General features: G+C 48.7%; 1 protein-coding gene across 2 annotated transcripts in view; it reads left to right on the forward strand.

The window, feature by feature from the left end:
• PITPNM2 (phosphatidylinositol transfer protein, membrane-associated 2) overlaps positions 1-15,073 on the forward strand; it is a 63,176-nt gene that overhangs the window by 26,972 nt on the left and 21,131 nt on the right. For both annotated transcript variants that reach the window (XM_010191777.1, XM_010191778.1), the window contains exons 6-12: positions 2,407-2,502; positions 6,260-6,364; positions 7,222-7,292; positions 10,437-10,681; positions 11,170-11,359; positions 12,353-12,472; positions 12,817-13,028. In XM_010191777.1, coding sequence (XP_010190079.1) covers positions 2,407-2,502; positions 6,260-6,364; positions 7,222-7,292; positions 10,437-10,681; positions 11,170-11,359; positions 12,353-12,472; positions 12,817-13,028 — 1,039 coding nt within the window. The remainder of the gene's footprint in view (positions 1-2,406; positions 2,503-6,259; positions 6,365-7,221; positions 7,293-10,436; positions 10,682-11,169; positions 11,360-12,352; positions 12,473-12,816; positions 13,029-15,073) is intronic.

Below are 15,073 nucleotides of genomic sequence, written 5' to 3' on the forward strand. Positions count from 1 at the left end.
GAGTGTTCCTCCCCGTGGCCCAGGAGCCCCTGGTGGTGTTTATGAGGCCTGGTCCTTGAGCGGTGTTCCCGTTTGGGATGGCCACTGTGTCACTGAGGCTGTGGGTCCCTGGTAACTGCCTCTTGCTTTCCAGGCAGCCCATGCTCCTTCCCCAGGGTTTTGTGTTTCTGCAGGCTGTTCAGTGCAGAAGTGGGTGTTTGGCTCTGTGGGTGCTGCAGTGTAGCTCACACAGCAAAGCCACCCATCAGCTTCTGGGGAAGTCAAGGCAGGTACTCCCAAAAAAGTGGATGGGGGCTGCTGCCGTGCACTGGTGACGATGCGTGGTAGCTGTTTGCAGACCAAACCTCACGGCCTGGGATTAGGTGGGACCAGGATTGCATTTATATTCCCTTCTAAATACTGGTCAGGAAGCTTTCAGGGTTTTGCTGTTAAAGCCCCCGCCATGAACACCCTGTAAGGACTCAGCAGATCCCTCTCCTTTTAGCCAAGCGGAGCTGGTAGCAGGGTAAGAGCTCTCACAGCCAGGCGGCCAAGAAACCTTGTTTTTCTGAGAACCCCAAGGGGCAGCGTTTCTTCCAGTGACAGTAGGAGGGGACATCGGGCTGAGCGAAGCTTCTCCATCTCTCATACGCACTCAATATTGTGAGTTAAGTCTCCATTTTTATGTAGCACTCCATCACTGATTTCATTGCAGGGCGAATGTGAGACGAGCAGTAGTTGTACTGTGTGGTGACTCACTGAAGTGAGCCCCAGGGAAGAGCCTACCAGATGCTTCATAAATCAATGTACAGAGATAAAAATGCTGGCTGCTTCCCTTGCACCAGGATTTTATATCGATGTGCCCCTCTCTCATTGCATTTGTTCTGAACCCCCTCTTCCACTGCCAACTTGTTCATTGGCACCTCAGCTTTCAGACCTCTTAGGGTTTCACCTGGAGGTTTTTACGGGTAGCAAAGCAGGAATTTCTTTTAAACTGCAGAGTCTCTCAGCTGCTACAGGGAAAAGTAGTGAAAGAAATGAGTTGTGATGTGCTGGGAAGTACGTCACGCAGATATTTTAATCCTCCTCCGTGCTGGCAGCACACTAACACATGGGAGCAAGGAGGCCGTCTCCACTTACCGCTACCCCCAGCTGACAACGCCTTTCTCCAGAAGATCTCGGTCCTCTCTGTGCCATCGGAGCGAGACCCCTGGTGACAGCAGGACCCTTGTCGGCATCCCATATGTTATTAAATGCTCTATTTTTAGCAACCATTATACGAGTGCCTTGACGTCACTGCAGCGCGAATTGCTCCGCTCTGCCCACCCCCTCGCTCGCTGCTCCCCGAGGGACGGGCGTGGGGTGGCTGGGGGCTGAGCTGCAGTTGGATGAGGGGCTCCGTCCTCCGTCCATGTGACAGCCTGGTCACAAAATTAGAAGAATCTGACTTGCAGATTTGCCACCGTTGAACAATAGCGGGAAGCGGCTCGTGCAGCTGTCGCAGTAACCAGAGCCCTTCGGCGTCTCGGTACATGCGACATGGGAATTTGTCAGTCTCCTCAGCATTTCTCCGTGCCGGGTTGGGTGGCTGCTGCACACGCTGTGTGTGCTGTGTGTGACACGCAGGGGCAGCTCAGAGCGGGGAGAAGTGGCTCTCGCTGCTCTCTGGACACTGCTCCCTGCAGCAGACGGCTGTTCTGGTACAAGTTCAGGCTGGATCGTTGCTAAATTGTATCTGACAATAAGATGAAAAAAGCCTTAATATGTCTGTGTGTAGTGCAGGGAGCTCTAGAAGGGACATGAAAGGGAGCAGGTAGGGATGAGAACAGGAGGATAAACGGGAGCCAAAAGGATGGTCGGGTTTTCTCCACGCCTGACAGCTCCTTGCGAAGCAGTTGCATAGCATGTTGTTTAAATCATTCAAGTTTAAAGTTTAAATAGATCTCTAATCCAATTTGTGTGGAAGCAATTTCCTTCCAGAAAACAGATTATTTCTCTCCAGGCTGCTCTGCTTAGCTACCCACCCGAAAGTTAGCAAAGCAGAGGCATGGTCTGCGTGCTGATTAGAGGCACGAAGAAAGCTTCCAATCAGCCTGCTTCCTTCCTAATTGCAAACTTTAAAACCCAGCTGATTTTGCACGTCCTACTAACAATTATAAATAGCTGCCATTCAAAATAGCCTAAGAGTGATACAGACAGCTTGCTTTAATGTAGGATCTTGCTGGCAGGTTCGCACAACAGTAAACAGGCAGGATCTGTAAAGCGGTACACTGACATCACACCAGCATCACCGGGGTTTGTGTTTTTCATATTGCAGCAGTGCATTTTCATAGGGAGAACAGGACTCTTCCTCCAGCAAAGACCATGTTGGGAACTCTCCGTCTTGTCGGTGTAGCGTATCGCATAAGGCTTTTCTGTTTTTTCCAGCAAGTCCCTCACGCCACAGTATCTCCGAGTGGAGGATGCAGAGCATTGCTAGAGATTCAGATGACAGCTCAGATGATGAATTCTTTGATGCACATGGTATGTGGAGCCTAAATCGCCATCACTTGTTTCCTGACACGGTGGGGAAGGGGAGCGGAAGGCAGGAGGGTGGGGGTGAGCTGGGGAGGAAGCGAAGTCTTTTTTGCTTTGTTTGACGTCTTTTCCTTTCTAACCAAGATCCGTGCAGCATCAATGCAGCTTCTTCAGGCATCCCCAGCATCACCCAGCAGACTCTGATATTTAACACAGCAACGTTTCAGGTTCTTTGTGATCTGCGTGAAGGGCTCTTGAACAGTCTTAGCCTTTGGAGCTGTATTATGTTTGGTGCAAATGAGTGTGGATAAAAATCAGCAATACAACTGGACTGTGGTTGTGTCCGAATTATTCTGATTCAGTACGACTGATTATTTTTCTACTTTATTTTTTAATCATTAGGAGGTATGATTAATTGTCCTGTCTGGGCCTGGAGAGACCTCAGTTTGCCATTATTAACTCCTTATTCTCCCATTCCAAGAAATGCAGTAGTGAATGCAACAAGGTACTTCAGGTGCCAAAATTAATCAGTGTTGATTCCAGAATTCTCAAAGTAATTTTGGCTATCCCTATTAGGAGGAAGCTGTGGTTTTGAGGGATTTTTCTGTGCATATGTGTGTGAAGAAGCTTTGTTCCAGTGCACTCGTTTTATCTATTGTACTTAATGAGTATTTAAGCCTGAAGGGCTCCGTCTCTCCTGACAACAGATGGACTCCTCTCAGCTTGTAACACTGATTTAAGTTGGATGTGCAGCGTGTGCTGATGAAGTTGGTGACCTTTCGGTGAAATGCAGTTGTTGGAAGATGACACCTCAGTTTTGTAAAGCAGAATTTCACTGATGTTCAGCGAGATTTCATTGATGTTCAGTCTCAAAAAACTGATAGTGTTGTGTTCCAGAAGAGGTCGTGCACCGAGTATTGAGGCATGCATGGGGTACAGGCAGTTGTGTTTGCTTTTCTAGAAGAGTGACTTGCACAACAGCAGCTTAAATGGCCACGCAGGGCATGAATGTGTCTCTCACCTGGAAGGAGAAGGGCCAGCTTAGTTTAGGTGTCTCTATTTATTAACTTGTGTAGCATCTACAAAAGCTATGTAAGGGATTTATTGTAGCAATATACATACAAGAAAAGAGTGAGTCATCGAAACGGCACCATTGCTATCCTTCCTCCTTTTTAATTACTCAGTAATAAAATTGAGATAGAAATGGCTCTGCCTGGGATCCAAGCCCCTAGGGAATCCCTGGTGTGCTCCTAACAGGCCTGAGGAGAATTAACAGAAAATGAGCCTTGTGCCATGGCTGGTACCAGCACCTCTGCTGTTAACAGAAAAAGCAGCTCCTCTCCTGCTAGCACACAGTGTGTCTCCGTTTATGTACAGATTGTCCTCTGCAGTCTGCACGGCTGGGTTTGAAAAGTCTGCTCAGTCTGATGGGTTTTTGGCTTGGGAGCTGCAGCCTGGATGCCTGTGCACTTCGGGAGGGCCCTCTCAGCGCCCCTGGGCTCCAGGTGGGGGAGCAGGCCCAAACCTCTGCGTGCAGGCCCATCCCACAGAGAGTGGGTGCCATGGGAGCTGGCACGGATGGGGATGAGTCAGCGCCCAGCAGAGCTCCTCAGAGAAAGATACAGTGTGGATGGGGTCCCCACGGATACACGCGGGGATAGATTCCCCATAGATATGGATACACGTGTGGATGGAGTCCCCATAGATACAGGCATGGGTAGATTCCCCATGGATGCACACATAGATGGACAGATTCTCCACAGATACACACACATTTCCTCAGGGCAGTGGGCGTCTCCTGAGCCCGAGAAGATTTCTTGTCACCAACTTCCCACTCGTCCTCATTCCCTGGCATACTCTGGGAAAGGTAGTGACAAATCCAGCAATATCTAATAACTGTCCTGTAATAAATGCTAATAATGGGAGCAATATCCCATTCAGTGATTGCTTGAGCAGCAATAAGAGCTGTAATTAAACCTCTCAAGGAAATAAGTTGGATATTTAGATTAAGTTGTTGGAGGAGCTTTGAGTGCAGTCTTCCTCTCAGTTCTCTGCCAGTGTGTGTTGCAGGCTGTGCTTACCACTGACTCTGAACAGGTAGCTCCATGCTCCCTTATGCAGGGAAATGGGGATTTACTCAAAGTTTTTCCATAGCTGAAAAAGGAAATGGCATGCTGATGCAAAGTTTCCAGGTTGCTCTCTTTTTATGGTCAAAGTGTAAATAGAAACTCCTAAAAATAATTGGTCTTTGCTTGGCTCTGCACTTAGTCCCCTTCATATTTTTTTTTACGCTATTGCTCAGATTTGCTGAAAAAATGAACATACTACGTTATCTTTCTGTTGCCCATCGTAGGAGTCTTCCAACTAATTCTTTTCTTAGTAACTGTACAGCAACGAGAAAGGGGGAGTCCTCGTCAGGGACTCTGAAGATTACAGCTTTTAGATCTTCAAGACATCTGTAATTACTTCTGTTATTATTATATTTATAACTCTTTATTAAACTTACAGGCCCAAAGTTTTCAGGAAAGAAATACTAAGCGCAGAACAATAAATAAATTAGAAAGCACTTAACCTCTGTACCAGTAAAAGTTACATCCTCAATGTAAAAAAAAAGAGAAGAGAAAGGAATTTAAATAAAAAGGAAGCAGCAAGCCATAGCAAAGACATCTTTGTGAGCCTTGCATTGCCGCTGTTTGGTTTCTCATGGGTTCAAGCAGGAGCTCCAGGCTCTTGTTTCCTTTGAGAGCCTGCTCTGGTGGAGCACAGACGCGGAGGCCGCGTTGTGCTGGCTCCGTGTTCTCATGGATGCAGGAGCCATCAATGCTGCAGTCTCAGAGGAGCCCTGCTCTGACACCAACATTTCTGTGAGCCCTTTCTCAGCTCCGGACCGGCCACCCCCTGTTCAGGCCTGGGCTGAGGGCGAGCTGAACATCTGGTGGGGAATCCAGACGTGGTGGATATCCTGGGGGTCACCCTGCTCTCCCCTAACCTGGCAGAACTCTCTGGTGGCTGCCGTAGAGCACGGCTGTTAATCCTTCTTACGTTTGGGTACTCCTGTGAGGTGGTTTATAGGCTCTCTCCTTTATAGGTCTCTTAATTGCACTTCTAGGAACATAGTCTTTTTAGGACCCTCATTCTTTATCAACTGTAGGTACCAGGGGATTCAGAAGATCCTAAGGTAGGAGGGAAGTGGCAGACTCATGCGCTCAGTGTGATCAAGCAACTCTCATCTCCGAAGGAAATCAGGCTAAAGATGGCCTGAGGAGTTCACGTTTCCTTTGTCACTCTGCCTTTTGAGGTGTTCGCTCTCATTAACGATAGTGATCCTTGTCACTGCTCCCCCAAAGACAGCCCCAGCTTTCAGGCGGGTCTGGGAGGATCCCAGTGGCAAATGGGGCTTTGTCCTCTCTGTACTGGAGCGTTGTGGCAGCTTCAGCGTCATCAGAACGCGGCAAGAAAAACAGCAGACTTGGTACCTGAAGTGGCAGCGTTAAAAATCCATGTTACTTTTTTCCATGCTTTGAGAGTTTTGTTTGTTAAAAACAGGCAACTAAAGCATTTTGTTTGCTTTTCAAATAGTGCTTTGGTTTCTGTATAACAGAAGCTGGTGAAGTATCCTGTTTTGTTATGACTTAAGCCATCCAAATGTTTATAAGATTACATAGAGTTATGGGGCCTTACTTTTAAGTAAAATTCTGTTCTGTGCTCTTGTCTATATACATATCTGTGTGTGTGACTCTAAAAAAAAATCTGTTTTTTAAAGAGGACTTGTCTGACAATGAGGAAATGTTCCCGAAAGAAATAACCAAATGGAGTTCCAATGATCTGATGGATAAAATCGAAACCCCCGAATGCGATGATGTCCAGGGTAATTTTTTTTAAGTAAAAACTGCATGTGGTATTTTACAGTATTTCCAGGCAATTGTTGCAGCCATATTCTGAAAAGGCTAAAACTTGTTATCCTCATCTCACAAAAGAGAAAGCTGAGATAGAGCATAAAAATGACTGCCCAGTGCTGCCAAAAGTGAATTGCCCAGTGGGAGCTGGGGTCGCTCTCGGTTCTCTTTTATTTTCCACGTGGTTTAGGCTCCTTTGTGCGGTGGCCAGGACTCTCTCATATAATGGTGAAATATTCCAGCTCCTTGAATGACTTGAATTTCTCCTGACTTTCCTCTCCTCTTGCTCCATCCTTTGTTCTAGTCTGTATCGGCCTCAGTTTTACTTTTTGCTCATCGTTAGGCAATGTGCAAAGGCAGCTGGCTCCTCAGCCAGATCCATTTGCGTAGCAGCACAGTGGAAGATGACACTTAAAATTTCTGGAACAAAGTCAGTCTGTGTAGGCACAGACACATGAACACATCAGATCTCTGCTCCCCCAGCGCAGCTCAAGCAATTCCTTCTATTTTCCCCTAAACCACTCGTTTCTGACAATTGAGCAGGGATTTCCCATTGTTGCCATCCTTAATAAAGCAGTGCTACTGGATCACTGCAATAAGAGAAGAGCTCACTGATGTCCTCAGTGCTTACTGAGGTTAGGAGAAACGCTGGAAAATAAGTGGCCCAGCGGTACCCAGGCTTCTCAGGGGGAGGAGGGGAGGGCAATTTGATGAAATAGTTAAGGAGATGTGAAGCAGAGAAGGCTTGGCACAAACATTGTCTTTCTGGAAGAGTGTGTTTGCCAAATTGCATCTTGCGACGCTGACTTTTAAACCTCTTTGTCCCCAGGGGACTTGTACCACGAGCCATCAGCAGAGTACCACGTCGGCTCCAGCGTGGAGCAGCTCAGCATCGTCGAGGTGAGTGCTGCGGTTTCGTGTGACGAGAACTTTTATTCCTGGAGCGTTCTGTGCGCGGCGAGCGGCTCCCTTTGCTGAGAGCAGGGGCTGTGCGTCGCTCTGAGCCGCACCGGCGTGCTGTGTACTTCAGCGTAGGTTTAAGAGGTTATTTCACCTGTCTTTTGAACAGCATTTAGAAAATGCTCTGTAGTTTGCAGGCAATGTCAGTATCCAGCTGGAAAAAAACACTAATCCTGAGGAGATACCTGAGGCACGGTTGGCTAACACTGTCCTGTTGATGCTGAATGAGCTGGTGTGCATGGGGACGGGGAGAGCCGCGTTATGGCAGCACCAAGGGCAGGCTGCTGTGGTCTAGGTGACACAGCTCGACTGTAGCCCACTCTTTACTCTTGTTTGGAAACCAGTTATAGCATAGCCTGTACCAGCTCTATAATAAATAAATAGTACCACACCCAGCCACCCCGGCTTTCTAGGCTTGTGTGTAGAGGCTTTTGTAATTCAGTTGGTAGTGAGACAGCACACCTTGGAGCGGCCGTACTCGTCCAACCCTTAGACATCTCTGTGCTACACAGATGCTGTTGCTGCTTGCAGAGTGCCCGAGTTAGGTCGTGGTCTGTCACAGACCATGAGCGTGGTTTTGGTGTTGCTCTGTGTGCCTGACTGTAGGTTCCCGGTGGTTTGGCATTTTCGTAGTAGACTGAGAGATCAAGGGCCATGGGCAGAGTGGGAAACTGGGGACAGAATGGCTGTGGGCACCTCAAGATACACAAGTCATAGCTCTGGGATTCCTCTTGGATCTCAAAGTGGTGTGGAGAACTTGTCTTCTTCATAGGGCTGTACCAACTCAACCCCCTCCCCTTCTGCCTTCGTTTTGCAAAAAGAACAGACTTCAAAGTGAGATGAAAACCACAGTCACTTGTAGTTGTTCACAAACAGTTAACTAAAAGAGCATGAATGTGACATTCCTAGCCACCGTTGCAGTGATTTTTCAGGATAAGAGCCTCCATCACCAAAAGGTGGTTCAGGAATCTGTGTCTTAAGAGACTCCTCCACCCCTAAATAGCCACCTCCACCCCTAAATTAAACACCAGTTGTATGCGTGTTCCCCACTTCCTCCCAGAGCAGAGGTTAATGAACCAAAAGGGAAAGGTGCCTCCAGATGAGTGCTGATGAACGTCTGGGTGACTCACACTGCTCTCCAAATGAGCACATTGGTCTTGAAAGCGCAGCAGGGCTGAGCTGCTCCTCCTGTGCCCCAACCAGGCAGAAGTTCACCTTGGAGGGCTGTGAACTGAAGTCAGAGCAGGCATTAATGCAATGTAATGGTACTAAATCATTAAAGGCCATAAGCAGGAGGTCTGGAAAACCTTTATTACAGACTTGGATGTGAATTTTAATACTCATGGTGGGCTGTGTATCAAGACGTGCCCTAGCATTATCTGGTACAAATGTAAGCTGGCTGTTAGGTCGCTGATGTGTGCCTGGGCATGCTTCCCTCCCAGCAGCAGGTTGTCAGGGCCTCAGCCACTGCTCAGAGGACAGCAGGGAACTAAAGATGTTAAAATGAGAGGAATTTGTCAAATGGAAAACACCCCTGCTCTCCACCTCTTTGTACCCTCTCCCGATTGCTGTTTCTCTGCCTCACCGGGGAGTTGCCCAGGATGTTCTCAAATGTTGTCTTTGCTAGCGCAAGGGAGGAAACGTCTGTACCTGCTTTCACGTACCTCAGAAGTGTTGGGGTAGGAAATCTGAGTCCATATGGGAGCTGTAACCACTGAAAGCGAATAGATATTAAAAACAGTTACTGCTCCATTGTCTTACAATGTGGGACCAGTACAAATGGATGCCCCTGGGGCATAGGGATTGGGTTTACAGCTGTTCTGGCAGGGCACTTAATGGCAGCCTACGCTGGACTTCAGATGCAATTCCCTGCTTCCCCCAAACCACACCTGTCTGTTCAGGCAAGGAATTGGTTCAACATAACGAGCAAGTAACCTGGAGAGCCAAAATAAACCCCTTTGCTGTGTTTGTGCAGCAGTCACCAGGACAGATGTGCAGTCCTTGGGTCATGGGGTCTTGAAGTTTTCTCTCTTTGGTTCCTCTTTTGCGCCAGTAAAAGCAAATTTGAAGTCTTATTTATAACTTATAACAAGCACATGCAGTGACTGATCTCTTGCTGCAACTTCTTTTCCTGGTAACTTGCCGCTTGCTGACCTGTTTGGCCTCATTTGTTAACTTGCTGAATGTGTTTTACTGTCAGCTGCTGCAGCTGAGCTCAGCACCCCAACAGAAAGCAACACCCATCTCGGAGTTCGTCATTTTTCCACCCTGATGCACACAAGTAATGCCTTTACTGTTCACTGCTGCAGTGTTTTACCTGGTTACCATTTTATGCAATATATATAGATAATTTTTTTTCTACGTTCAACATTTCTTCAGCACAGCACAGGCAGTGCCGCTGAGCAGCGTGTGTGCTTTTGTGCTTTTTCTGCTGTGTGTCTGGCATGTGAGACCTGCACGGAGGCGTCAGGTTCTCAGCTGTTGTATCCAGGTGTATCTAGAGACCATTACCATAAATTAAGCACGTTCTCTCTTGAAGTCAATTTAGTCTCTCACCCACAAACCTGCAGATGTTATTCTGAAACCTCGTACCTCCTGTGTTTAGAAACCTTATTCAGGACCAGTTACTCAGTCAAGTCCTTTGACTTAAATGCCTCTCCTCCCTCCCTGACTTTCTTTACTCATCTCTGTGTGTGAGAGCAGGTATTTCATTTGTGAAGCAAATTGAGCTGAACTCTTTCAGTCTCTGTTCAGAAATCTTCCGTGCTCCTTGTCCATCTGTGGTCCTGCTCACACTGGAATTATTTCTGTGTGTTTATGGCCCAAAATGAACTGAAACTCCTCTCTAGATGGGGGCTTACAAATTAGCTGATGGCTAATACTATTTCTGCTGGAAATACCTTGCCTCACAGATTGTCGTTTGCCTCATCCCTGGACAGGCCTTGCTGTGCCTATTTGTTGTATGCACCATGTGTGAGCTTGGAGGAGAAAAAGGGGTAAAATTTGCACAAAATGCACTTGGAACAAATAAAACCTCTTTGTGAAATCAGTTTTTCTGCTGTACTCTCTTGTGTTCCCTCCTAGGACGAATCAGTGCAGCCGTTAATGCAGCCAAGTAAAATCCACGTCCTCCTCCTGGTGCTCCATGGGGGCAACATCCTGGACTCAGGAAGCGGTGACCAGAGCTCTAAGCAGGGGGACGTGAACACCATCACGACGGTGTTTGACACGGTGATGCGGGTGCATTACCCAGCTGCTCTTGGACACATCGCCATCAGGCTCGTCCCCTGCCCAGCCATCTGCTCCGATGCGTTTTCGCTGGTGTCCAGGTGAGTTGATGCTACTTTGTCACAGAGAGAGACGTATAAAATTTCACTCCTGTTTCTCATTTCACTTCTTGCATCCCTGAAGCGTTCTGTGTGTAGTATTGAAAGCTCTGACCACGCTTTGAGAATGCACTTATTAATATACTGGCGAGGCATTCAATCTCGATTTCATACTTAGCAGCAGTGAATACAGTAATCGTGCAGCAAGAGTTCTGAGATTGATTTATTCTAATTAATCCAATAAATACCAAGGCTTTAATTCCTTGTCTGAGGCTTGTTCTATCAATGTGAGTATGTTGTCCTTGAAGATTTACGTTTGATGGGAGGGCAAGATTTATTAAGCTCTCACCCATTCACAGTGGAATAAATGGCCTTTCTATCTCGAGGCTTTATTTTTCTAATGAACACAGCACTGACTGTGCTGTCTGCAGACAGTGCTCCCCGCTCTGCGTGTTAGGCTGAACATTTCCAATGTCCATTGCCCTGTCCAGCCTCAGCCCGTACAGCCATGACGAGGGCTGCCTGTCCAACAGCCAGGACCACATTCCCCTCGCCGCACTCCCTCTGCTCGCCACGTCGTCCCCCCAGTACCAGGAAGCGGTGGCCACAGTCATCGTCAGAGCCAACCAGGCCTACAGCGAGTTCATCAGGTCCCAGGAGGGCACGTCGTTCAGCGGCCAGGTGAGCCAGCAGCTCCTTGTAACCACTGAGACAGGGAGAGCAAGGGAAGCAATTTCCTTCTGGAGCTCTCTTTCATTAATCTCTCAGGAGGGATGGAAACACGACAGTGTTGAACTGCAATAAGAAAATGTTGTGCTTCCATTTCTTTCTGAGAGAGAGATTATTGTTTGTGCTCTGTCTTGTACCTTTGGGATTCAAAGCTAAGTCTGAGCTTGCATTCAGAAATGAAGCTACAAAGCTGTGAAGTTAATCAATTTTCAGCATGACACACCTTTCCCAACCAGGAGTGCTGCCTTTGTTACTAAACACGATCTCTGCTCCCGGTGCAAACCAAGGCTGTTTAAGCATTCCCATCTTTAAAGGACCTCCAGCAGCTCACGCCAGCATTGTCGCAGAAGTGAGTTTCTTTTTTGCGATGGTGCAGCTGCTGCACCCTGTAAAACACCACGACGGAGCCTCCCACCCCTGTGAGCGGTGCCTCCCTGCCCCGTGAGGTTTGAGCCGTTGCACCGCCTGTCACGCTGCGCTGCCATGGTGTGATTTATCCACCCTCAGCTTCTCCCCAGCCAGCGCCGTGCCCAGGGCCCCGTGCAGCCCTCTGCTGCCCAGGGACCTCAGTGCCTTTGGAGCCACGGCAGTGTTATCTGCTCAGGGTATGCAGGGGAGCAGAAGCATGGGGAAAGTTGCCTGCGGTGGTGCAGGCAGCTGGCGAGGAGGGAATCGAACTGGGTTTTCTGCGGCTGGAGTGAGAGCCATGAGCTCTGTGCTGCTTTCACTTCGCTCTGCTGGTGGGGACAGCCAGAACACATTAGCTGTGTTGGCTAACAAGGATCTGCAGGGGATGGGGGATGTTCATTGACAGAGTAGCTTTACTGATGAGAGCACTGGGCAGCTTTCCCAAGTATAATCCAGAACTCCCTTTAACTGCCATCTCTGAACTGAAGTCAAGGGGCTTTTTTTTCCTCCTCCCCTGCTTCTATTGCCTTTTTTCAGGTCTGCTTGGTAGGAGACTGTGTTGGAGGAATCCTGGGGTTTGATGCCTTATGCTACAGCAATCAGACGGTGTCCGAGAGCCAGAACAGCAGCCGGCGAGGAAGCGTAGTGAGCGTCCAGGTAATGCTGGGAATGGGGCTGCTGGCCACAGCTTTAGTGAGGATCTTTTAACGAAACAACAAAGACTGTATTCCTTACCAATGGCAAACGTGTCTTAAGGTGCACGTGTGTCTCAGTTTGGGTGGATTTGTTCTGAACAGGGATGTGTCCATCACCCTTTGGTGTGAAGCACCATCCATACCTGCTCTGCTCATGCCCTTAAGGAGTGCTTTGGTCTGAGTGACTGTGTTGCCCTCAGCTGGATCTCGCGGTAGATAGGGAAAGGAAGATGGAAGGAGGATATAATATGGGTGTATTCCTGATTCAGCTGTCAGAGCAGTAAATCCTTAAATTTCAAATCCCAGGATACCGACCTCCTGTCTCCTGGAATAACGGTGAACAACAGCTACTGTTCCAGTGGCTCTAATCTGGAAACCAGCAGACACCTCAGCAGGAGCAACATTGATATTCCCCGTAGCAACGGAGAAGATCCAAAGAAGCAGCTGCCACGAAAAAGGAGTGATTCATCAACCTATGAGCTGGACACGATAAAGCAGCATCAGGCCTTTCTTTCAAGGTAAGTTTTGAAGGAACAGAACCAGCAGTATTGTGGAGCTGAGATTGCTGCATCCGCGACACCCAAACGTTGCTTTGTCATCCTGTGATAAGCAAGGTGGAGGAAAGTGTTTAATTTAGATTAGAGGTGTATAGATTTCAGTGTGTTGTGTATGCAGACTCTTGCTGAGTGGCAGTGAGAGAACGCAGCTGCGGTGCTGCAGCGTTACCGCCGTGGCGAGAAGCCCTTCATCCCATTGCTCGACAGCCAAGGCAGTCGGTAACTGCTTTTTGCTGTGCTGCAAGTGCAGGTGGAGATCATAAAGCAAAAATGTACAAATTGTGCGAGGGAAGGTGGTGAAGCAGAATTGGGAATCCAGTGTCGTATTAATTTCAAAGCATCTCTGAAAGCTGATTTTTTGAGTTGGCTGACCTGTTCTTGGGAGAGGTGGGGGTGAGCTGAGTATCCTTTAATTTTGGCCTAGTTCAGGTGTGAGATTGCATTGCGGTGCCCTTTGCTGTCGCAGGAGCAGGTTTCTGCTGTCGTGGTGGCAGGATGCTCTGGATGAGACCTCCTGAGCTCTGGTTTGTGGAGCACCCATCAGCTGCACGTGAGGAGCATTCTGGCTGTGGGAGTCACTTGGCCAAGCAGCCCAGGTCTCCTATGGGGCAGGGACAGGGATTGTACTCTGTCCCCTGCTGGGGCTGCTGCCATGCACCAAGGTCATGTTTCAAATGACTCACTACCGAAGTACCTAATTTCACATTCCTAAGCTTCTTCCAATGGGCTTTCAGAAACATATCTGTTAACATAACCAATGAAGTTTTCATAGCAGTCTCTCCATTGCCTGACCATTCAGGGATTACTTCTGTAAGCCCAGAGGCTTTTCCTGACTGAATCATCTTGTTCAGCCTGTGCAACTGGACAGCCCAGGCCTTCTCCTCCTGCAGGCCCAGAGGAGCTGCAACACCCTCTTAATCCCTCTTACCACACATCCCAGGTACTGGGGAGCAGTGTCCCCCCAGCAAACCCCGCTATCTGCATTGCAGCCATGCCCGAGGCTGTTCCTGGTGCCCTGTGCAGAGCTGAAGGCTTGTCCTGCACTTCTGCCCTCCTCTGCTCCAGCACAGGCACTGGCGTTGTCCTGCCACGTCAGGGCCCTTTTGTAGGAGTCGTGGTGCAGAGAAAGCGTCAAAGCGAATGGCGCTGGCGCTCAGAGATACGGTATTCAGGAAGGCAGCTGCATGTACAAACACCACAATAAGCTGCTCAGCTATTTCCAGCAGGTTCATAAAAGGCAATCAGTCTCTCGTTCATACCTTATCAAAACAGCCTCCTGTACTAAGGGAGAAAATACTAGTCATGCACAATGTGTTCTTTCTGCTCCTTGTTCTTGAGCTCAGGGGCGTGGACTGAGCTAAGGAAAATGGGCTGGCATCTTGCTGTGGTTTTACAGGTAGTGCGTGGCCAAAGGATGGCAGTTTGTTGTTTCAGATGGCTTTGTCCTGGCCCTTCCTGCCCCATCTCGAAGGGTTGTGCCTGCTCCCAACACGAAGCACCTGGGGGAGCCTGGCAAGGGCTGTCAGTGTTCAGTGCACTGAGGATTGGTGCATCTTCACTTCTTTTAGAGTTTTATATATTTTTAAGTCTACCTCTAGACCTTGGGTCAAAACCGAGTCTCTTCCCGCAGCTGAGGGGCAGGGTGAAGCTCCGCTCATGGTGCAGGGAGGGCTCGGGGGCAGTGGTTCACCCCCTCCCCTCCTGCGTGGCAGCAGCGTCAGCCCCGGACCATCCCCGGGCCTTGTGCTCGCAGCCGTCATTGCTGAGCTGTACAGACAGGGCAGAGAGCCCCTGCAGCCGCACTGCAAGAGAGCAGTGATTCCCATGCAAAAACTGAGCCCTGATGTGACGTGGCTTCGTGCAGAGCAGAGCCAGGTTTTCCTGACGAGCTCAGCAGCCGGGCACATGGGGAGCACACGGGGCCTTTCTGTCCGTGCCGAAAACACCCATTTTTATTCATGTATCAGACCTATCCGCTTCTTGGGATAATGCCCAGCAAGCCAGAG

The sequence above is a fragment of the Mesitornis unicolor genome, unplaced genomic scaffold, assembly GCF_000695765.1.
Source record: "Mesitornis unicolor isolate BGI_N332 unplaced genomic scaffold, ASM69576v1 scaffold2619, whole genome shotgun sequence".
NCBI lineage: Eukaryota > Metazoa > Chordata > Aves > Mesitornithiformes > Mesitornithidae > Mesitornis > Mesitornis unicolor.